At 35.5% G+C, this 25,879-nt stretch overlaps 1 protein-coding gene across 1 annotated transcript in view; it reads right to left on the bottom strand.

Moving 5' to 3' along the window:
- The window catches only part of Pola1 (DNA polymerase alpha 1, catalytic subunit), a 330,473-nt gene that overhangs the window by 145,148 nt on the left and 159,446 nt on the right, over positions 1-25,879 (bottom strand). The window contains exons 33-34 of the mRNA XM_059250151.1: positions 16,262-16,440; positions 14,428-14,559 (exon numbers count right to left, since the gene is read on the bottom strand). Coding sequence (XP_059106134.1) covers positions 14,428-14,559; positions 16,262-16,440 — 311 coding nt within the window. The remainder of the gene's footprint in view (positions 1-14,427; positions 14,560-16,261; positions 16,441-25,879) is intronic.

Genomic DNA, 25,879 nt, shown 5'->3' on the forward strand with positions numbered 1-25,879 from the left:
TCAGATAACATGGACGTCATCAACAACAACTACAACCACCACCACCTATCAGTATTATTTTGATGATGAAGACAAGTTCATGTCAGAACTTTCACAGAAATGCAAAAGGACTAGAATGGCTAAAGCAATTTTGAAATGAATAAAACAGAGTACTCATACTACATGTAAAGTCACAGTAATCAAGAGTGTGGTATTGGCAAATGGATAAACACAAAGATCAATAGAAGAGGAAAAAGTCTAGAAGTAGCCGCATGCAAGTTTGCACAAGAAATTCAATGGAGGAAGGACAACCTTATAAGTAATCAGTTGGTCAGACACAGGCCAAAGGAATAAAATAAAGCCTGTCCTAAGTCTCATATGAAAACTAACTCAAGACAGATGTTGTATGAAGACTATATGTTTAAAAAAAATTGAATTCTTCATCTTGAGAGTCAAAGTACAATGTATAAAACAAAAATACTGATTTATTGGATTTGACCATAATGTAAAAGCTTCACTCTGTGAAAGATTCTCTTAAGTTACCAAGACAAAGTACCAGTGAGATGGTTCATCAGATAAAGCATTTGCTGCCCAACCAAACAAGTCTAACCTTGAAGCAGATTCTCAGAACCCATGTAAAGGCAAAGGAGAGAACTTATTCCAGGAAGTTGTCTTGTGATCTCCACACAGGCATGTGCATCCATCCAGACAATAATAACAATTTAAAATTTGTTTTTTGAGTCAGGGCTTCACTACGTAGCTCTGGCTATCCTTAAACTCACTACGTAGATCAGGCTGGCCTCAAATTCACAGAGATCCAATTGCGCCTGCTGCCCAAGTGCTGGTATTAAAGGCATGTGCCACTACATCTGGCTAAAGATATTTTTAACAAGACCAATGCAAGCTACAGACTTGGGGAAAACACTTACAAATCACATATATAATAAAGAAATTGTATTTAGAATATATGAAAAACTCTCAAAACTCAACAATAAAAAGCAAAAAATCCAAATAAATGGGTTAAAAGAAAAATACTTGACACAGTATACCAAAAACAAACAAACAAACAAAAAAATCTAAGGACGGCATGGTGGTTTGAATGAGAACAACCCAATAGGCTCATATATTTGAATGCTTGGTCTCCAGTTGGAGGAACTGCTTGGGAAGGATTAGAAGGTGTGGCCTTGTTGGAGGAGGTATGTCACTGGGGGTGGGTTTAAGTTTCAAAAGACCAGGCCATTCCTAGTTAGTTCTCTCTCTGCCTCATGCTTGTAGATTAGATATAAGTTCTCAGCTACTGTTTCAGTGCCATGCCATGCCATGCCTGCCTGTTGGCATGCTCCCAACTATGATACTCATGGTCTCTAACCCTCTGGAATCATGAGCCTCCACATTAAATGCTTTCTTTTAAGTGCCTTGGTCATGATGTTTTGTCATGGCAATAGAAAAGTAACTAAGACAGAAAGCAAGTAAATGCATGAAAAGAATTCACTATCACCAGACACCAGGGAAATAGATATTAAAAGCACAAAGACATGTCACTCCTGCCTAAAGTTCAAATTTAAAACAAATACCATGTACTAACAAGGATGCTAAGTCAATGGTACACACACACACACGTGCTAATAGGGATGCAAAATAATATCATCATTCTGAAAAATAGTTTGGTAATGCTTAAAAATTTCAAACATACAATTACTCTATGGGTCACCAATACTGCTCCTGGATACTTATACTGGAGAAATGAAAACATGCTCATATAAAATCTGTATGCAAATGTTATAGCACCTGATTTCATAATTGTCTCCAACTGGAAACAACATAAACCATCCTTAAATGAGTCAAACAAAGACACACACTCAAAGGGGAGTAATATTCAGCAATAAAAGGAGAGTCCTCTGTAACAAGACAGTCTCAAAGGTTGCATACTCTATGGATCCATTTGACAGTTCCCAAAAGATAAATCCGTAGTGATCAGAACAAATTTAGAAGTTGAAAGGAGAGTGAAATGATACTGTTTGTGATGGAACTGTTTTATATTTTGATTAACAGTGGTAGGTACACAAATCTATCTATACATTTGCTAGAATCTGTAAAAGCACAAACTACTATAGATGTGGGTAAGCTGAAATGGATGCACATCTGAGTAAGAGAAAGTTATCCTTCTTAATGATTTAAGACCTGAGGTAATTTCTAGAAAGCAGGAGTGGTGAACATGATAAGTGAGTGCTAGAATGACTCCTTAAACTTTTGAGGTTCTCTCTGTCCTTATGATCCATTGAAAGCAAGTAATGAGATGTAAGTCAGTTCCCTTTCCCAAACAGAGCATAAAATCTCTTGCTATGAAGCTCCAATGAAAACATTGAGATATATTTTCTTCAATATTCTTTGGGGGGAACTGACCTGATAATTTCATTTTGTATTCAAATCAATTACTGCCAATTTTGAAACGTAACGAAGCCACTCACTTTCATGTACACAATTCTGGAACTGGCAACCGATTTATTATACTAGCAAACAAGATTAAAAAAAAAAGTCCTCACAGTAACACAATTTTTTCCATTTGTCAACACACTATACAATATGCTACAGTGAATTTTACAGTGAAATTTGCTACAGTAAAGTTTATTGTATTATAAATGTTAATATATATATATATATATTTAAATTGCAACCCAAATCTTCCCCTTTTAAAACAGAATATATAATTATAGCACTAACACAAATATAAAGATGAAAATTAAAGCAACCCATATTCTTATTAGTGAAGACAATCACTATTAATATTCTGATTTTTAAAAAAATTTTTCAGACACATGGCTATAGATACATAGTATTTTTATCACATAGTTGAAGCATCCCTTATACTATAATTTGCTTCCTTATTTTCCCATTATCATTGTCCTGTGTCTTTAATCTCATAAAACACTGTTTCAGGTGGCTGTACATTATACTATTCTGTTGATATGCCATAATTTATTTAGCAATAATTTATTCTAGGATATGTAAGTAACATCCAATTCTCACTATTGTAAGCAATTATTCATCCATATATTCTTGCATATAAATGTTATTTTCTCCTTTCTAAGATTCATTGTGTGGGGGTGTAGTATGTACTTGTCTGTGTATGGGCACATGCTCCTTTGAGACAGGGTCTCTCACTAAGCCCAGAGCTAAGATGGGCAGCAAGTAGGTCCTAGTGATCCTCCTGTCTCCGCCTCATGCAGTGCTAGATTTACAAGTATGCATGACACTATGTGTGACTTTCTATATTGGGTCTGGAAATTTGAACTAGGCCCTCATGTTTGCACAATAAGTGCTCTTAACGCACATAGTCCCAAAGATACATTTCTTTAGGAAAAATTGCTAGAGCTGAAAGTGAAGTTCCTAGAACCCACAAATAAAAAGTCACAACTCTTTTCCTGAATGTTAGTCTTTTTCAATGAGTTTGCAATTGCATTGATGGTGCAAGATCGATGTGTACAATAAAATGCCTGGTATGTGGACATTAATAAAGGTAGTGGCTACAAATTACACTATTAGCTTTTATATTCCTTACCATCGCACACTCACAATACCTAATACATAAGTAAGCTAGGCTCATTTAGCAATACCATACATTCAGAGAGCAGAATCTTATTATGAAGCTCAACCTACGTATTCTTTTATTGTCATGTGCAATGATACAGTAGTTATCTCCAAGAAACACACTTGTACAACTGTCTGAGTTGGGAACTAGGTTATCTACTTTGTTCAACAAAATCCATTTTTACCTGAAAGAGATAGACAAATACGGTTATTCAGACCTAAGTACCTAGAAGACATTTCCTCAAAAATGAACCAACTGAGCCTGTTACTTCAAGAAAAATCAACTGAAAGTATGTTATCAATAATAAAACCCCAGTTTTCAATGTATTTTCATTGGAGTATTTAATATCTACTACTTTAGGCTCAATAGGGTCCCAATATCATAATGAGGCTGATTAAAAATGTGATTTTCAAAAACTGAATTATGAGATGTACCAACATATGGAAAACATGTATAAGTCACTTAACCAATATTTTCTAAACAACCATTCCATGTTAAAAATCATGCATAGATAAATGATCCATTCAAGGTTTAAGACAGAGCAATGGATATCAATGTACTATAACAAACATAAAAAGATCCAGGACACGATTTCATACCCAATGTTGTAAAGTAACCTTTAACAAACTACCTTGGCAAAAGCAACAACAAACAAAACTACCTTGGCAGAGGGGCTAGCTTAGTAAAGTGTTCGCTGTGTAAGCAGAAGTACCCAAGTTTGATCTCTAGCACCCATGTGAAAAAGCTGAGTAGAGAGGCATGTGCCTGTAATCCTAGCAGTGAGGAGGTTAACACAGAAGGATTCCTAGGGCTTGCTGCTCAGTCACATTAGCTAAATCAGTGAGCTCCAAGTTCACCGAGAGACCCTGTTCTCTAGAAAATAAGGTAAAGAAGCTAATGAAGAATATACCCAATAATGACCTCTGACCTACCCACACACACTTTGGCACACATGGACACAAGTGTACATGCCTATATGAACACATACACATACGACACCACCCACCCACCCACCCCAACCCCCGCCTCCGGCCCCAACACACTTAAAAAAAAAACTACTTTGGTATAGCAACAAAAAAAAAAAAAAAAAAATTGAATGCCTCCAGCTAAGAGAAAGAGCTAGTAAAACATGCTTATTCCTTCCCCAACTACATTTCTGTGTGAAACAAAATTTACTTTACAAACCAAGATAGCAAATTACAATAGATGAGATGCTGAAGAAGATATGAGAATTCTACTATCTACAAAGACAGGTAAGAAAAAATTTAAAAAATATAAAAAAATAAAATTGTCTTGATTCAATTATCTCATTTGGAATACGAAGTTATTTTTTCACAAAAAATGGGCTCTTTTTGAGATAGGGTCTCACTATGTAGAGCTGGCGGGCCTGGAACTTACTACATAGATATCAGAATAGCCTTAATCTAACAGAGATACACCTGCCTCTGCCTGCTGAGTGCCAGGATTAAAGGTGCGTGCCAACACCCAGAATTTAAAAAATGTATTATGATATTTTTATTTAATATACTTATTATTACTCATAAATGGATTGATATTTCAGCACCTCAGTTTTAATTTAAAATAAAATGAATTCATATAAAAATATACTCTTTGGCATCTTCAGTATTTTAATAGTCTACTGGGGTCCCAAAAAGAATTGCTGCACTATACTACTACAAAAGAATTTGTTTTACTTGAAAGTCTTCAATGGGTCTATCTAAAATAGTAGTTCTCAACCTTCCTAAAACGGTGACCCTTTAATATAGTTCCCATGTTGTGGTGACTCTCAACCATAAAATTATTTTCATGGCTACTTCATAACTGTAATTTTGCTACTGTTAAGAATTGTAAGGTAGCAGGGCTGTGGTGGCACACACCTTTAATCCCAGCACTCAGGAGGCAGAGCCAGGTGGATCTCTGTGAGTTCGAGGCCAGACTGGTCTACAGAGCGAGATGCAGGACAGACACCAAAACTACAGAGAAACCTTGTCTCGGAAAAAAAAAAAAAAAAGAATTGTAATGTAAATATCTGTGTTTTCTGATGGTCTTAGGCAATCCCCTGTGAAAGGGTTGTTCACCCCCCACCCCAAAGGGCCATGACACACAGATTGAGAACCACTGTTCTAAAGGCTCTGGAACATCACTACACCATTAAATGGAAAGCTGTAGTTGAGGACCTGTATGGTCTCTAAATCCTTATATGTACATATAGACATAAATCCTGAGCAGTGTCAGTTTTATTTTAGACTGTAGATCCTGAGAGTTGGCTAGCAAATCGTCCAGCTTTTCAGCAGTACCAATTGTTGCTCGAACAGCCAAGGAACGTGAAGCACCTGAACTCCCTGAATGAGACAGCCCTTTCAAGAAACAAGCCAGGTGAGGGAATTTAGACAATCCCTCATTGGCAAATTACATTATGGCACAAAGTAAAAACCACAGAAAATTCTGGAGGTGCTATTCAAATCAGACAAGTTTTAAAGGACTACAAGTTATATATTACTTGACATAGTACGGATGTTGATAAGTGTGTACAGTAAAACCATCCCTTGCTAAGCACAAAACAAACCAGTATCTATTATATAGAAAAAAATATACGCACTCAATTTTTATCATACACACACACACACACACACACACACTTGATATATATATTTTAATCTGGGCTTTGAAAATTTTTCTGTGGTGCCTTGGAAAAGCAGCTGAATTAATTCTCTCCTAAACAGAAATGAGATCATTCTGTTTAATGCAAGACTAGGCTAGATAGCATCATCTGGAAATTCCAATCAGCAACTATCTGTAAAAGTCTGACTTCACTTGTGGGCCATAATGAACATCCAAACCAAACATGAAAGACAGCCATTGCTTAGGGTGTCCGCTTCCCATACTGTTGATATGTACAGCAAAGAACGATAGTTAGTCCCTTTGCTCCTTTAAGACACAGAGGTCAGTGATGTGAAAAAAAATCTCACTTTTGAAAGGTTAAATGAAATTTATTCTGGTTCAATTTCTTACTTTACTACAAGATAGCAGCTTTAGATGACTGGAGTTAGGCTCAGAGTTGAGTTTTCCCTAAATAGACAAGGTTAAAGAAATCAAACTGAAGAACGGAATTCGACTGTTTCGGCAGTTTTCTGGGTTTCCCTAATTGTTTTCAAATATCTGACAACTCATATGGCATTTCCTCAGTATTTCAAAAAGCTGTAAACTTGTATCAGGAGTTGCTGAAAGTCCACGTTCAATACACGTGGGCCAGACTACTGCTGGGTGGCCACAGTCAGACCTGGCATAGTTTGTACTGTTTATTGTGTGGTTGGACCTGTCCAAATTTGGTGTGAATATCCTACTAGTTCCACAGGATCATGTTCTAGTTTTGAGCCTACCAAAAATAATTGATAGCATTTGGTTAGGATTAAATGTAATAAAACTAAAGGAACTATAGACAAATGTTGGTTATTTTACAAAAAGTCAAGTGGCAAGCTGTACCTAACGCTATTTGCTTACTATAAGTCCTTTGACATAGCAAACATTATCCCATGATTAATTGCTTGTATAGAATACCTATCTGGCATGGTTTAGAGGATGTGGTGACCTATGATTTACTTAGATTTGTACACTAATACATTTTCTTACAATGAGATTCTACCCCAACTATCATCAAAGCCCTGTTTTTTTCAGTTTTACTGTGGGAACACACCATGAAGTTGCAGCAAAATGTTATACTCAACTCAAAATTACCTTGTTTGACTTACATAAATTAAGAAAAATCAGCCATTTACAAATAAAAGCATACCCTCTCTATTAATGGGCCTGGTGTTAGAATACTGGTATGCCTGGTGTTCATTTATGCTTAGATACCCAATAAGATGATGTGAAGCAAGAAGATATACCAGTTCTCAGAATGTTCTTTTTATTTTAATTAAGATTTAGGATGGGTTTTATGGATTCCTAAAGAAATCAGCCCTCTTTAAGCTTCACTGGGCTGCAAGTATTGGGCTGCCCATGAAGCTGAATTGGTGAGATGGATATATATTGCTTCTATGTTGCATATTTCTACTACCATTTATAATTATGTTGTTAGAGACTTTACAAAAAAAGAAGCTTAATTCATTCTAAGTGATCTAAATATAAATAGAGAGGCAAAGAAATCAACAATAATTCTACTACTACTTAAAGTTTAAACTATTTTGAACTAATGTACCTGTGATACTACTGCATATTGCAACCTATAACCTAAAAACTCTCAGTCCACATCACCACAGGTAAGAAATGAGAAATTTTGAGGGTTATTGAATACTGACTATTTGCAGCAGAACAGCAGAGTGTTACTGAAAGGCACTGCATGGCTCTCAAACAGATCCACTGTACAATATCATCCCATGAAAAATGGATAAATGAAGGCAATGACGATGAGTGTCCAGTTAGTGAATAACACATTTGCTGGGGTCTGGAGTGAGAAGCTGTTTCATCTTGCATTTATCACATTTATTTACTTAATTTCATTCGGTGGGTTCCCCATAAAATTATTTTGTTTAAGCACTGTGAGGCACCATAAATGGTGTTTGCTCATGATGCTAAATGACTGCACTTTTTTTTTTTGTTTTTGGTTTTTCGAGACAGGGTTTCTCTGTGTAACAGCCATGGCTATCCTGAAACTCTCTGTAACGGCTGGCCTCAATCTCAGAGATCTATTGGGGAATATTATTTTAAGGTGTGTTACTTTTGTTTATGGTGCATTTGTTTAACTCTGTGAAGCTGTGTTACTGTGACTGTTTAAAATACCTGATGCTCTAATAAAAAACTGAAAGGCCAACAGCAAGGCAGGAGAGAGAAATAGGTGGGGCTGGCAGGTAAAGAGGATAAATAAAAGGAGAAAACTAGGAAGGAAGAAGTAGCCAGAGAAGGAGGACTCCAGGGTCTAGTCACCCAGCTACACAACCAGCCTCGGAGTAAGAGTAAGATTTACAGAAGTAAGAGAACAGGAAAAGCCTAGAGGCAAAAGGTAGATGGGATAATTTTAAGTTAAGGAAAGCTGGCAAGAAACATGCCAAGCTAAGGTCGGACATTTATAATTACGAATAAGCCTCCATGTGTGATTTATTTGGGAGCTGAGGGCAGCCCCCCACCAAAAAGAGTAAAAAAAAACAACAACAACAGACATCTGCCTATCTTCCTCCCTAGTGCTGGGATTAAAGGCATGTGCATTCCTGGTTCATCATTACACCTTTGATAAAAGGCAATTCCAAGTCAATCTTGGGTTTAAGAACATAGTGCTTGATGGGTGATATTAATTCTTTGGGCATAATTTTTTGAATTCTACATAAAAATGGGCCCCAAAGAAATAATAATGTATTTTTGCCACAATAATACACTAAGCAGTAAAACAGAAATATAAAGAGTGGCAGTAAGAAGGCAACAAGCTAGGTATCTGCTCTCACCCTCCCCAGGTTATCTAGTTAGGCACAGGACTCCTCTAGCAACACAATGAAAGTATTATACTTAGGCAGGCTGCTACTCTGTATCATAACAATAATATTTGTGGGCACTGACTCGTTGCCACAAACTTGGCTTGAGAAGAAAAGAAATTAAGGCTACTGAGGTGTTGCAGTAATTAGTAATGTAAAATACAGAAACAGTAACAAAGAGCTATTTGTCAATGCTTTCAGGCTCTTAAAACAAATGTGGAGTTTTGTGTTAACTTGATATCAATCTTGTATAGCACAAATAAGCCCTCTGTCAATGTAGTAACATTATGAAAAAAGAATTTAAAGAAAACATTAAAAATAATAACCTTTATTTGTTGGTCCCTTGGTTACTAAGCATCAAGGACACCCATTACTAAATGAAGGGCTGTGGCAAAGATCACAGATGAGACAAAGAAAATATAAATCCAGTCTTCAAAAAGAATAATTCAGAAAAATTCTGAGATTATAAAACCTAGAGCTAATTTTTTATTAAGAAATTTTATTATTCATTTTACATAACAATCACAGATCCCCCTCTTCCCTCCTCCCTCCCCTCCAACCTTCCCCTGTCACCCATTCCCTCCAACAAGAAGGTAAGGTCTCCCATGGGGAGTCAGCAAAGCCTGGTACATTCAGTAGAGGCAGGTCCAAGCCCCTCCCTCTGCATCAAGGCTGTGCAAAGTGTCCCACCACAGGTAGTGGGCTCCAAAAAGCCAGTCAGTTGTGTAGCTTGATCTGCTTAAGGGGCCCCCTGGCAGTAGGATCAGGATCCATCCCTGGTGCATGAACTGGCTTTTTAGAGCTAATTTCTAAGGAATTACACTACTAATTCTGGCCCTAGCAACTAATCAAGGGCTAAAACACCGATAGCAAGTACTCATCTATTCTTTTTTTTTAAATTTTTTTTTTTAGATGGAGAGGCAGTTCCATATAGGATTAGCAATATCTCAACATTCAAACGTAAGAGCAAAGAGCCCTAAGGAACATTCTTTTGCAGGTACCTAGAAACATAGGAAGGCTGGTAAAGAAACATACCTTGCCCTATTCAAACACCTTAAACACTGCATAATGAGGAATGGTGAACACATTTGAGTTCACTATTATCACTGTGTCTTTCAGATACTTCACCTTTAGAAAGGTTTGACTCGATGTATGTATTCAAATGAGAGTTTAATGTACATAGTAACTAATAGTAAATGACCCACCACTCCCTCCCAGGTATCAAGAAGGGTTGAATTTCCCACTTATCAGAGAGTCATTAGGGTAGGTTAGCATCTCAATCTCAGATTTGCTTTTTGGACAGTTGAGGGAACACTTCAAAAATGAACCAGCTAAACAAACTTCCCAGCAGTACTTGACAGAGCTACACCTATTCTTCCCATTTCCAAAGCAGTAGAGAATTAATTACCAGTTCTATGGATCTATTGTAAGTATAATAGACTAAAGAGCTATCACAGACACATTTATTGTAAAAGCACAATCCCAAGAGTGTCTAGTGGAGGGCCAAAACGATTAACACAAATGCTTTGTCAGATCAAAGATAAAACCTGCACCGCCCAATTGAGGAATGAATTAGAACAGTGGGTTATCTTTCAAATTAACCAGGGCAGTTAGTGAGGAAAATTTCATGAAAGTGTAATTCTTAGCCTTTGTGAATCCACACAGCAGGCATTCTGCCAGCTGACAAGATGATGAAATTTTCATGCTTAAAAAAAGCCTCTTCATTTCCCAATTTAGATTAGCTAGTGCTTCTCTCCCTTTGTCTCTCTCTCTCTCTCTCTCTCTCTCTCTCTCTCTCTCTCTCTCTCTCTCTGTGTGTGTGTGTTTGCTCTTGGGGAAAGAATTTAAGTGGGGCATGTATCAATTTTTCATTCTAAACTTGAATCTTAAAAACCATCCTTTAAAGCTTAGAGATTAATCTGCTTTCTTATGATTAAAAAGAAATACCAGTTCAGTATTAACAGAGTAACAAACAACCCTCAAAGCATGAAATCAATTTTGAATTAAAGTGTTTTTGTGCTGTGTCAGTTTTTCAACACTTCATCAAACCTTGAAGTAAAATATAAAGTTGTATTTCTCCTAAGTAAATCAATATATTACTCAAAAGGTGCACTTGTTCAGTGTCTTGTACATTTCCATGCAGGTGGAAATTTGTATGTTAATGGAAATGAGAATTCCAAGGATACACTGTATGGAAGGGGTTAGGAAAAAGCATCTCCCACTAAAGGAGGCAGTATTAAAATATGATGTGATGTAGATTGATTGATTCTGATATATATATATATATATGTATATATATACATATATGCAAAAACATTACGTCACATTTATTCATCCAGTCAGGACTATTTTTTCATGACAGAAAATAAGAGCATATAGTGCATTTTTCCAAAATGCAAATGATTTAGAAGTATACTTTGTGACTTTAATTTCTTTTCTTGGCAAACTAATTTCATAATAATCTATAACTACGTTCCTTGGCAGGTTACAGGTTTGGTCAAATGCCATATTCCTCCAAACTTCTCCAAGTTCTTCCTAAGTGTACATTTCTTTTCTCAGTGTACATTGATTTCCTTTGCTGTAACTTTAAGACTACAATAAATATGACACTGTTAACTAAGGTCCATAAACAATTGTTTCTGTTCAATGAGTATTTTTTAATATTACAAAATATGAAGAAGCCATTTTGGTAACCTGCTTCAAAGAAAAGTCACTTAATCTCAGTACTATTCCCAATACCCTTTCTAATGTGCTTGCTGCATCAGTCTTTAGTTTGATTGCCATTCATTATCATACAACACACTGAACTAACAGAGGCACAGTTAACCAGAGAAACTTAACATCATGCCCCTCTGCTGGCAAAAGGGGCATTGTATCTGGAGACAACAGAAAAAAGAACTGTCTCTCACTGACTTTTAAGATACACTATATACAACCTCAGCATGAGATCATGAAATAAATGATGGTGTTATTTTTCTCCCATCCAGTCACTTATGATTAGAATCAGAAAGTAGAAAAGTTTCTAAGTTTGAGGACCAACATTTCTATCAATCCCCTTAATCACAAGAGTAACATTTGACTAGTTTGATCAGGAATATCTTAGAAAAGACAATCAAGTGGGCAGTTAAGTGCAGATAAACTTTCACTTGCATGTTACAGAGATAGTTGGTGGACAAGACAAAGCAAGTGCTCTAATAGCATTATTTTAAATACCTGGTCTCTAAAAGTAGATTATATAGCTTAAAAATGCTTTTGTAACTATGGACATTAACACACAGCCACACAGACACACACACGCACAATTAGATTACAAATTCATCTTTGAGTTTGGGCACATTCTAATTATACGGATCATTTTTCTCCCTATTCTCAACTTAGTCAAAACAGATAGCTCCTTCTTACAGAAGGAACTAGAGTCATTGTTTTAGTATTAACATTTCCATGGTGAAGCTTTTGATAGACTAAACACAGAGGGAAAAGCCAGGATTCTTCCCAAGAGTAAAGAATCATACTTTGCTCAATGAGGCCTGTAAATGAGAAGCTGAATAGTTTTGATTTGGGTTCTTCATGCTAAATAAAAGTCTAACATTTCATGAGATGAATGTTTCATGTACTATAGAATGTGACCCCACAGATAACCTTTATTCCCATCCAGCTCTTCATTAAGTGCAGCACAGCTTTATTCACTAAACTTTGCAGACTTTCCCAAAGTGTAGTCATAATTATTATGTTTTTAAAAAAACCTTCAAGGCAAACCTACTTTTTAAAAATATACATACAAACTATTCTATGCCAAATCACAATGTGACTCTATGTTCTCATTCTTCATCTTAATGATCTAATATCCATTTTTATATAATGAGTTATATTTCTTATTATGTGAAACTTGTTTCAAATTACTTCACATGTGTTTCAAAGAAGTAAAGGCAATGTTACATTTTAATAAACAAGCAGAAAGTATAGGATGTTAAAGTCATGGGTCTTACCTAATAGTACCTGAACATTTTTTAAAATGCCTTGTCAACACAGCCTTTTTTATTGTTTTTATTTTTCATTTTCAAAACAGAGTTTCTCTGTATAGCTCAATACAGCTTTTTAAAAAGGTAATTTTTAAGTGACAGAAAATTTGTTGAGATGATAAGTGATATGTGCCACACTAAAAAAAATGAGAAATGTACAGTCTTTTTAAAATTTATTTTTTAAAGAGAAAAAGACCACATTCATCAGAAATGTGTTAAGAAAACAAACCAAAACTCAGAATAAAAGCAAAGAAAGATTACTTACTCTTCTGGGATTTTTACTGTACATATATAAAAAATGAGCTATTCTCTTTGAAATCTCAAATTCCACTTCAATTAAAAAGATGTTTCTTAGCCGGGCGGTGGTGGCGCACGCCTTTAATCCCAGCACTCGGGAGGCAGAGCCAGGCGGATCTCTGTGAGTTCGAGGCCAGCCTGGGCTACCAAGTGAGTTCCAGGAAAGGCGCAAAGCTACACAGAGAAACCCTGTCTCGAAAAACAAAAAAAAAAAAAAAAAAGATGTTTCTTTTCATTTCTTCAGAATACTAACCAAAGACTGGCTTAGATTGTCATGTGAACACAAAGTACTGGGTAGTGGTCAACCTAGTAAAATCATTACCCATAGTATCATGACTACTTACTGGAGATAGGCAACATTGGTGTTTTTCCTGTTCTAGCCAAAGATCTGAGGGACCATTTAATTTAGTTAATTAGGCTACAATAAATGAAAATAAAATTTCTGAATACATTTTCACTTTTCTTAAAACCAAACAGCCAGGCAGTGGTAGCACATGCCTTTAATCCCAGCACTCCGGAGGCAGAGCCAGGCGAATTTCTGTGAGTTCGAGGCCAGCCTGGGCTACCAAGTGAGTTCCAGGAAAGGTGCAAAGCTACACAGAGAAACCCTGTCTCAAAAAACAAAAACAAAACAAAACAAAAAAACAAAAACAAAACAAAACAAAAAAATCCAACTTTCAATCTTTAAAATAGTCATCAGTAATGAAAGAGCTTGCTGTCACATTACTAGACTAAAATTTCATACTCTGAGCAGGTGACATGGCTTAGTTGGTTAAGGCCTTGCCACCAAGCCTGATGACCTACCTGTGTCTGATCCCCTGGAACCAACTTGATGGAAAGAGAGAACCAACTCCCTCAAGTTGTCATCTAACCACCATACAGGCACCATCCTGCACTAACATCAACCCCCCACCCCGCCCCCACAAGTAAATGTAAATAAATTTTAAATTACAGTCTGTAACATTTTATTAATAGTATTTTACTATGAATTTTCCCAAATGTTTTCCACTTACATCAAAAACTATAAAACAATTATTATACTTCAGTAAACTGAATGTATAGTCTTATTACAGATACTTACATCATAGTACTTTTTGATGCAATGTCTAATGTCCACGATCAATTTGTTGCTCAGCTGCACCATAAAGGTGAGTGGCGAAGCCTTACAATCAACATTACTGCAACGATACAAGCTGGGCTCCATATCAATTCCCTACAGAAGCCAGGACAAACAAGTACAGAATAGGTTATTACCAGAAAGTATTTTATGCTTAAAAGTTTCATTTCTTTTCTTGGTGCATAATACTTTTGGAGGTGAGTTTTGAACTCTGCTTTACCCACTACTTATAGCTTAAGACCCCATTTAGAAGTACATGGCATATACTCTTTGGTTATCATCACAATGGAGTACAAAGTCAAAAGGAAAACTATAAACTCACTATTTTACATTCCATGCAAGACAGGCTTTACGGATAAGGCCACTTCCCCTCCGAAAATACCAGAGAAATCATGTTACCAAAAATAAACATTCTTCTAGAGACACTGATCAAAAATTTTAATTTGCACTCATTCATTCCAAACTTGAAGATAAGCAAGAGCCCTTATATGACATCAGTTTGCTGTTACTGCACCAACTGAATTTTAGGCAGCAAAATATAAAATTTAAAAGGATTGTACTACAAAAGCAATAAAGCAATCTCATTTATCACCAGATTGGCAAATCAATAATTTCTATGCTTGAAAAGAATTGAAATATATTTGGGAAAAGAAGACTTCAATAAGAGTATAAATCTGGATGAGTTAACTATTAGCAGTTGCAGAAACATTTTATTGTGTCATGATTTGTTTTAAACAAAGACAAAACAAATATAAGATATAGGAAAACTGTTGGGGTTTCTGGAGCATTTGTTTTCCTTCTGGGTACTTAAACATCTTGGTTGGTTTCCTGCTCCAATCTGGTGCATAACCCTACCCGACAAACTAAGCAATTCCAGGTGGAAGAGATTTCAGAGCTTGACATCGGCTCTTCCACAGTTAGCCCATCTGCAAGTCGTCAAGCCTCCATGCAATTAACTATCTTATTTACAGCTGTAATGAAGCAAAACTCAAGGATTTAGCAAGTATTGCTGATATGTGTCTGCCTCTTCCTTGCACTTGCTTCCAAAAGCTGCTTTGTTTTGATTTTTAAAAAATGTAAAACATCTGCTGTTTGTCCAAATTAACTTAAAATAATTACTTTTAATTTAGATAAAGGATGTATTTTCTTTCAGTTTCAAGGTTTTACAGAGTTCTGCTGCCTACTCATTTGCCAATGGCTAGCACGCTTATAACACTGCAGTGAAATCAAGTGAATTGGCTAAGTTTCAAGTTCTGATCCAAGGTCAATGATACATTTTTTGGCAGTACTTCTTGACAGGAATGTCTCCTTGTGATTTTTTTTAAACGTCTGATATGGAAGACCAGGGAAAAGATAATAAGAGTACCTTTGGGGGGTGGGGGAAAGGAGGTAAGAGGAACATGTAAAGACAAACAAAAACTTTCGCAAAACGTCTAATTCTTGTTAAGATACAGACAAGTATTGCTCTAGCTTAAAAAGTGGGGGTTGGGAATAAGGAATACAGGTTACTAATTAAGGAGCTGCAATAAAAATATTTTGAGATAATTAGAATTTTTAAGAGTCCATTTTAAAACTAAGGTCAAGAACTTTAGGAAGGCAAAAACAATTATTAAAGCACATTCAATTAAGCATGTCTCAGCAGAAATGAAGTTCTAAAAGCAGAATTCATGTAGCAAAAATTCTTTAAAGACATAAACACAACATCTAGGTTACCTTCATAGACCTTAAAGTGTAGGGGAAGGCATTCTGTACTAGTTTTCAAACAAAATGGAAGACAGGAAAAAAAAAAAAAACTAACCGAGCCTTCAAAGACGTTATCATAAATATTTTCAGTTCCACATGTAGGACAAAGGCATTTGAATTTTTCACAGTCCTTGTATTTCTCTTCATCAGTCAGCTGTGCTGGACCACCAAGTAGAGCATCATTCTCTTCATCTTGGTGATACTGATGAACTCTAAATTGAGTAGAGTCAAGTCCTATCAAGAAAAAAAATTAAGATTATTCATCCAAAATAAAATACCTCCAAAGTAAATCCTCACAAAAGAATGGTTTTCAAGTTCATGCACACGCAGGTAAAACCATTTGAGCCCAAGATCACATGGACAAATGGTTTCTCTTTTTATAAGAGATTATGAATCAAACAAGTAACTATCAACAAGATGCGTAATACAACACTAGACATACAGGTTCCAAAGCATTTCATAAGATGGTTTTTTTCAAGTTACACTAAAAACTCAAATAATTATGTTGTTATCATATTCAAAGTGCAACCATTAAAAGGAAACAAAACAAAATTCCCATTGAAGAAAATAGGTTCACTGCCATTAAACTCCTTCAAATGCAGACACAACTGCAAATCTTGATTTCAATGCAGTGGTCGATTTCATCTTGGCTCAATAGTTAACAGCATGCATGTTGCAGTCTAATTCAGTAGTTATAATTTAGTAGCAGCAACGAGACAAAGTGCAACACCTTTTTTTCTATGTTTAGAACTCAAATTTAAAACATGCATAAAAAGATGGATCTACCTATTCCATAAGTCCACACACCCGTAACAGCTTTGAAACTAAATGTAATTTCTATATTTCATTTGAAACAACACAATAAATAAATCCATGGTTTATACTACCTTGTTTCCACAAACTAAAGAAATGAAACATTTTTACCAATTTAATTTTCCCCTGTTCAAAGCCTATCTGTCAAATTTCACTACTTGTATTTGTATTTAAAATTCAAACTCCTATATTCTCTTTGGTCAGTCATCAAGTGACACACAGTAATTACAAGTTTCTGAGGAAAAGGTTTTTAGAGTAGCAGCAAGGTGGCAAACAAAGAATAGATGATTGAGATCTGGAGTCTCAGTTTTCTCACCCCCCAAAATGGAAGTGTCACCACCAGTCATACGGTTTTGAACTTCAAATGAGATAATAAAAGTGTAAGCCTAGTTTAATGGTACTCACTACATGTTAAACACTTAATAAGTCACACTTGAATACAACACAAAGTAGCAAATGGACACCATTTAATCCAGACTATATTCACATGAAACAAACATTCATGCTACACATGAAGTTAATAACTATGCCTTATAGAAATTAAAAGTATCTCCTAATATGACAGCATAAGAAAAAATTTTAAATAGTTTTTTCAGAACAATCCATAAAATAAGTGATATGTTACTGTGATATATGGCACTTGCCCCGTGTCAAGACTATCATTTTTAGTTTACAAATTATCTGCCTCCTAGAAAAACAACAGTTAAGCAAAATATGGACCAAACATACCCTCATATTTAAAAAGGACAGAGGAACTGAATGTGAAAAACCACATTCATAAATGAGGTTGTTTGTTGTCTATAGTAACAGATAAATCCACCTAGTTTATTAATCTCTAGTTGTGAATACAGAGGATATTCACAGAATGTGTTGATTAATCTGTAGCTATGAGAAAGCAACTTTAACTTTTCTGAATGTATAATTGTTAATCAATTTCCAATACTAATTTTAACTTTAAAGGAGGGATGGGAGACAGTTTTCTAAAAGGCAAGATTCTTACACGCTCCCCCAAACAAAGGAACAAAACCATGTTGGATTGTACATATACACAATTAACCAAGGGCTGTTCCATAGCCTCCTCTATCAGCCCTGTTTCCCTTGGCACACCTGAGTACATGGAGGAGCACACTAGTAGCTAGCTAGCCAGCCAGCCCACCTGCCCGACGGGCTAACCAAAAATGAACATGGTCTATCTTGCTACTTACAGAGCACAACCAACAAATGTCTCACCGTGAGAAAAAAAAAAATCAGGTCCTATGCAATATCTACTCGAAATGTTGACTTCCACAAATGACTGCTATCTTCCCATGGCAGTAACTAGGCCATCTGGCCCAGTTAATTACTTCAGATTCATTCTGAAGCTGAACTGTTTCAGTGGAAAAAGCTTTAATCTTGTATTCGCTTAGCTATGGTTCTTGTTAATTATTAAAAACACAAAAGAAAAATAAAGTGTGATTAACTTTAAAGTATTAAGCATACAACAGTCTTTGTACTTACTACTTGAATACAAAAACATCATTAAACAAGTGGTATTCTTGGAAGGAGAATTATAAATGTAGCAGGAAAACTGAAGAGGACTTACATTTTTAAAGTAGACATACTATGCCATGTTCTAAAAAAAGAAAAAGGATCACAATCCTTTTAGGAAACTGGAAAACTCAGGGTAGAGCAAGTCCCAAACATAATCAACACACGAAGTAATTTAACCAAATTATCACAGAATATTTCAAAGTTTTAGTCAACTTGGAAGTTTTACTGCTTATACCAGAACTTATTAAGGCTGGTAATTTTCAAACAGGAAAAAAGTATCTGGTGCTGCCACCTAGAGGTAGAGATTTTGAATTTTAAGTCTGCAAAATAGACCTGAAGCATAAAACTCCCTTTGTGTGACAACCCAAAATTAAAAGCTGTCAGAAATGCCGTTAAAGCACAATCTTTACCATCACACTTGCCCTGCCTGCATATATGTTCTGTAATTAATATTAAACTGCTCACAGTGTGTAACCATGTAAAAGCTCAGCAAGAGATGTAAAACTGAATTCCAAATTCCTTACCTCTTCTACCGACAGCTTTCTCTGAACAATTGGTTTAGAGAAACAAACTTTAAGCCCTGTTTGAAAAAGGAAACTTCCACTTCTACTAGACTGCTTTTAGGTGATTTGAATCATTTGGTCAGACAGAAAATAAAGAAAGGAGTAACCTGAGTGGGCACTAGAAAACCAGTTTTCTGGCAGAACAGCTGTGATTTCCACACAATAACCAGAGATGATGTGATGTATGCTTTAATTCAATCCTGCAACTTGTAGTGATCAAGTCGTTTGTACTGAGATGGGAGGGACAGAAGAGGTAGTAGAATGAAATTAAAATACTGTCATTTATAATTAGAAAATTTCTAGGATCTCACATTATTTTGGCAACAGGATCAAAGCTCTCAGTTTCAAAGGCATATTTATAGAAAGTAGCATCACAGGCATTGGGTGGGTGAGTTTAGCTGTACAGTTTTTACTTAATATCACCACTCTTAATCACACAATGCAACATTTGACATATAATGATTTTTCTACTATTGTCTTTTTTAAAGCATTGTAGACGACTTCTGTTCTTGAAATGCTCATTTATGTCCCTTCTCAAATATTTGAATTATTTATAATTCAAGTCATATGTTTATCTGAGAAACATCATGACACACTTGTTCAAATATTTATCTTTTCTTCCAAAAAAACAAGGTCTCAATACAACTGAAAATAACTGCAGTAAAGCCGGTTAATTCCATACATTCGTGCAAGTGGGAGGAGGGAAAGTCTACACAGGTGATATTCCAAGTGAGAAAAGGAAGTAACTGTTATCCACAAGCAGTTGTTTGTAATAAGAGTCAGTTGAGATACTAGGAAGCCAATTAATATAGACTTGTTATTGCCATTCTTTAATGAAAATGTATCTTAAAATGTAAAAACTCATTTTTCCTTTGCACATATCTAGGCTTACAAGTATCTGGACTTCCTAGAAAACAATATATAAAATGCAAATTTAGTATTAAAGAAAAAAATGTGAAAATCTGAAGGGCCAATGCTATAATCCATAAACAGCTGTATATAAAAAAGCTGCCCAGTTTTATTCATTATAGTCCCAGGTGAAAACTAGGTTAATGGATATTAAGAGCAGAATGATCTACCAACAATACTACTCAGCAAAGAAAAAAATGGATTCCAATACAAGCAACATGATAGAGTTCCAAAAAAATATTACATGAAGTCAAAGAAATTGAACCTAACAAGAACATACTGTAGAAAATAATTTACATACAATTATAGACTAGGAAAAACTCATCTACAGTAACAGAAATCAGATGAGTGTTGCTGTTATGGGAGTGTTGCCTGTAAAGGGCAGAAGGAATGAAATAGTCTGAAGTGATGGAAATGTTCTAAAACTGATTTACAGCAGTCTTAAGACTTTTGAGCCTTTCATGATAAAATATGTAAATCCTACTTATTAAAAAAACATAGGGAGTAGGAGATGTTCACAATCTGTATTTCTAAGGGGATCATATTTGAAAACATGTAAGAAATGCCTGCAAATTAAGAGATAAACACAATTCAACAGAGGAGATGTTTAGCTGACCAAAAAACTTGGGGAAAGTTTCATCAATCATCAAATGCAGAGTAAAACCACAATGGTAGGTATTGCACTGCATAAAATGAAGAAGAGAGACAATACCAAATGTTGATAAGAACACAGAACATTCAACACAGTTTGCAAGGCTGTTAGCTCCACTTTAGAAAATTTGAAGCAACTACTGAAGCTGAACTGGCTTGTATACAGTGGCCTATCAGTAGTACTAAGTACTACACTCAACAGAAATAAATATGTTTAACAGAAGACATGTGCAAGAATTCTTCAAACAGTGCTATTCATAATAGCCAAATGTGGGAACAACCCATGAACATACATACAGGAGGTATTAATATAGTGTAGTCATACAATGAAACACTATGTAAAAAATTACCAAAAGTACAACTACACAGATGAATCTCAAAAACATAATGGAGTGGAAGTAGCCAGACACAAAGAATACAGGCACAATTCATACAATGTCCCCAAATAAACAAAAATCTTCTGTGTTAGAAGCCATGATACCAATTTCCTGGTAGTGGAAGACCATCTCAAGGAGACAGAAGAGTGCTTCTGGGGATAAAGTAATATACTGTTTCATGAACTCAGTTCAGACTACACAGCTGTGTGTTGATGTGAAACCCCAACAAGTTGTTCAGTTAGTTTTTTTCTATTTTTTGTGTGCATGTGAAACTCCAAAAAAATTTACACTTAGGAGGTAAGAAAGGTGAATACTAAATACTTCTTATGATAGACCTATAGTTTGTCTCAAAGTCATGAGATATAACATATTTCTAGAAAGATGTACAAAACATCATCTGGGAAGTAATCTTAGCAAAACATAAAAAAAACTGAAATAAATATAAATGTGGTTAAGTCTTTAATCCAACTAACAATTTACAGGAAATATATGGGATAGAGGAACATGTTTAACAATACCACATCAATGCAATGAGCAAACCCTGGAGCCACAAAAATTCTACAGTACAAAATCTTCAGTTTCTTTCATTAATAGTGAAGATAAAAAAAATGAGGAAAAAAATTAACTATTACATGGACCTAGACTGGTTTCCAGTTCAAATACTGAGCTTTAAAAAAACGAAGTTCATTCACAGTATGATCAGGGAAATGTGTAACGAAGTAAAGGAGTTGTGGGTTCTCTCTCTCTCTCTCTCTCTCTCTCTCTCTCTCTCTCTCTCTCTCTCTCTGTGTGTGTGTGTGTGTGTGTGTGTGTAATGAGATGATAATATGATAATATTGTGCTTATGCTGAAAGGGAAAACTGACGCCATCTGTAAATGCAAAATAAAACACGTATAGATGAAATGTTAGGATTCACATCATGGTCATTAGAGGAGGTAAAAAAGAAGAATAAAAATAGCCAGCCAGAATTGACAGAAAATGAAGGTGAGTGATGACTACTTGAAGGCTTACTTATATAATTCTATTACCATACATATTAAATTTTTCCATTAAGTGTTAAAATACCGTAAGTCCAATCTAAAAATAAACAATTAAAAAAATTAAAAATGTATAAAAACAAACAATTCACAGAACAAACTTCAGACAACTAACTTCCAACACTAGAAATAGCTTCTCCATAACCAAAATGCAGAATTTCTAAATATTTTAAAAGATGTAACAGCTAGGGGCTGGAGAGATGCATGAAGCATTCCATATTTCTGTCCGTACTCACCAGAAATTTGGTCTTACCCAAAAACTCTGTATTCTTTAGAGCTCAGTAGCAGTATCTCAAAAGATCTCCATCCACAGCAATCACATGGTGGCTTACAACCATCAATACAGTTTTAGGGATCTGACACACTCTTCCGTCTTCTGCAGGCACCATTCATGCACACACATGCACACACACACACACACACACACACACACACACACACACACACATACACACACCACAAAGTAAAAAATCTATTTTTTTTTTAATTTTAAAAGAAATAATAGATAAATCTTTAGGTTACTTAAATACTGCTTTGGGAAGGGATAGCTCCCAAAAAACTCAACAGCAACAAATTCCTAATGGGCAACATTCATGACTTCAACTCAAAATGTTTTTAATGTCTTAATGCTACAGCCAAGAATGAATTTTAAATTAATGAATATGCACAGGTTGAGTATGCCTTATCTGAAACCCTTGGGACCAGAAGTGGTTCAGAGTACAGATCTAAAATTTTAACATATTTGCATATACATGACAAGATTTCTTGGGGATAGGACCAACCACAGTCTAAACACAAAATTCTTTTACTTTTCATATAATCCTTGTATACCTAGCCTGTACCTAATAATTTTATTTAATACTTTCACTGTACCTGAATTTTGACTATCACATGAGAGCACAAGACCTGTTAAATGAAAGCAGTTGTAGTATTTTCCACCACATAAGTCAGTTTTTTGAAAAACAGAAGGAAAAGAGCAGTTAAAGAATTACTAAAGCATTCAAAGTATGTGGTCAGGTATCATCATGCCAGTTAGTGCCAAAAGGTTTCCGATTGTGGAGCATTTCAGATTAAGGATGCTCAATCTTTACACTAGTCTAGAAAAACCTTTACAAGTATTCTTTCATTTAAACATGAAAATAGAATACTTTATGCTAAATAAAATTTGCAAAATAAAACATCACAAATTAACAGACCAATTATTGATTAGCTACCTCATAGAACGCCCTCTGTTCTTTCAAATACATTAATATATGGGGTAAAGGGAGGCAAGCAGAATTCAAAGCTTCTATTCTAATATTTTAGATTTTAATAAACTAGTAATTGTTTAACTGCTTCCTCTTTCTGATTTTGTATAAACTGTGTTATTTTTAACAATAAAATAAGCTTCAACATTTGACAGAAAAGAGGAACCAACAATCTACCACTTTAACCCTTCCTGTCTTTTTTGTTTGTTTGTTTGTTTGTTTGTTTGTTTTTTCAAGGCAAGGTTTCTCTGTAGTTTTGGAGCCTGTCCTGGAACTCTCTCTGTAGACCAGGCTGGCCTTGAACTCACAGAGATCCACCTGCCTCTGCCTCCCAAGTGCCAGGATTAAAGGCATGCACCACCACCGCCCGGCTTCCTGTTACTATATATTACAGTTTAGGCACCTTAGTATGATGCCTTCAGTTTTCTCATTTACTATGTTTTATCCATTTTTCTATTAGCAACTTTTTTTACAGTGCTGAGTGAGAGCAAATCTATGGCCTCTTACATGATAGGCAAATGTTCTACCACAGAGCTATACCCACAACCCTATTTTTTGTTTTATTTATGGTTTACCCTGTTCTCTTAAGATAGGGTCCATGGTGGTTTGAGTAAGAATGGCCCCCATAGGATCATATGTTTGAACACTTGGTCCCAGTTGGTGAAACCATTTGGAAAGGATTAGCAAGTTTTGTCTTAAGGTTTCAAAAGATTCGCACTTCTCAGGATGTTCTCTGCCTCCTGCTAGTGGATCAAGATCTGAGCTCTCAGCTTCTGCCACCATGTCTTTGTTCTGTCATCACAGAATCTAACCCTTTCAAACGACAAGTCCAATTAAACTCTTTCTTTTACAAGTTCACTTGGTCATGGTGTCTTATCACAGCGACAGAAAAATAAGTATGTATAACCCAGGTTCTCCTGCCTTAGCTTCCAGAGTGGAAGGATTACAGAAGTTTGCCATCAGACAAAGCACAAACAACACAGTTTTAATAGTCATTTGGGGTACACTTAATTTAAATGATCTTTTAAAGAAATAGGTCTAATGTGAACAATTTGATAAATCGTCATTTTTCTTTAGAAATTCTAAATATTAACAAAGGTGGAATTATTAGTTATTACTGCAGCGGTTTCTAAACTGTTCTAGTCTGGTTCAAAGCTCTTAGAAGCTTCACTGCTTACATTATACAGCATACAGTATACAGAACAGCATCACGACCGCCCATCAGTGTTATGAGTTAGTGAGAGGAAACATCTTATAGCACTGATGTGCAAGCTGTGCCACTGATACCCTTATAGAGAGGTACCCCATCAATTCCCTCCAAGTAGTGGAGGTAGTAGCTATCATGGGTTATTCCTGTGGAGAAACTGGCACACAGCCTATTCTCATAATGCTCTAAATATCTCAACATTCATAAATTCTTCCATGAAGACCCTGGGGAGGTGTGTTCTTTGCTTCACATAATTTGATAACCCTTTATTTTACATCTTTTGGAAACAGGCTGTGATATATACTAGACATCCTTACAGCAGTGAAATCAACTAATTATTGGGCCTGAATTCAATTAAAAGAACCCATGGCTCTACCTTACCTTGGTATCCTTCACAAAGAATACATGATGCTGGGCACAACAGGCCTGACATTAATTTGTTCCATGAATACAAAAGCAGATTAGACAGGGAAGAGGAGTTACTGGATAATGAACTTGGGACAGAACACCAGCATGTAAAAAGAGGTTCTTAGCAGCTGTCAAGATTTCCTATAATATACTACCATGCACCTGATGTTAGCTTTTAAAATTTATTATTAGTTAGCTGATATAAAATGTGACGCTTGAAAATGATGGCCATATAATACTCTTATAAGAGCTTAATCATGAAAAAAGACAAATTCTTTTACAAACTAATACTTGAGGCACCTGCTAGTAGCACCATTGTTTTACGCTCAAGCATATGTAGTTCATTCTATGCCCTCCATTACATTTTTGTAGATATATTTCCTAAAGAGTGCCAAAAGCACTCCCAAATATTGCTTACCCACTAATGCATTTATTTGTAGAAAATTACTGGGCTTTGTCAATTCACAAAAACTAACATCTGTAACATGAGTGGCATGAAGCATTTCATTTTAGTTTTTGAGACAAGGTCTTGCTAAGGAACCCAAGTTGGCCCAGAATATCCAGCAATCCTTTTGCTCCTTCCTCCCCAGTGCTAGAGTTTATAGGCATGCCCCACCATGTCCAGCTAGTGGCATTTACAAAAGAGAACTTATGCTTCCAAATTTAACTCATTAATGTAATCAAGGGATTATGTTCATTCTGCCTTGTCTTAAGCAGTATTTTCAAAAATGAAATTCTCGATTCACATTCTTCAAATATCAGTAATTTCTCAAGACACATAAGAAAAATGCCCAGAAAAACAATCCTTAAATTCTAGCATTGACTATAAAACAATGTACTATATAGCTGTTGTATAACTCATTGCTCACTGGAGGAAAAGATTAATGTAATTCTAAATACTATTATGCACAAAATAAAAATTTACTGAAA

This window comes from Peromyscus eremicus, chromosome X, assembly GCF_949786415.1.
Source record: "Peromyscus eremicus chromosome X, PerEre_H2_v1, whole genome shotgun sequence".
Taxonomy (NCBI): Eukaryota; Metazoa; Chordata; class Mammalia; order Rodentia; family Cricetidae; genus Peromyscus; species Peromyscus eremicus.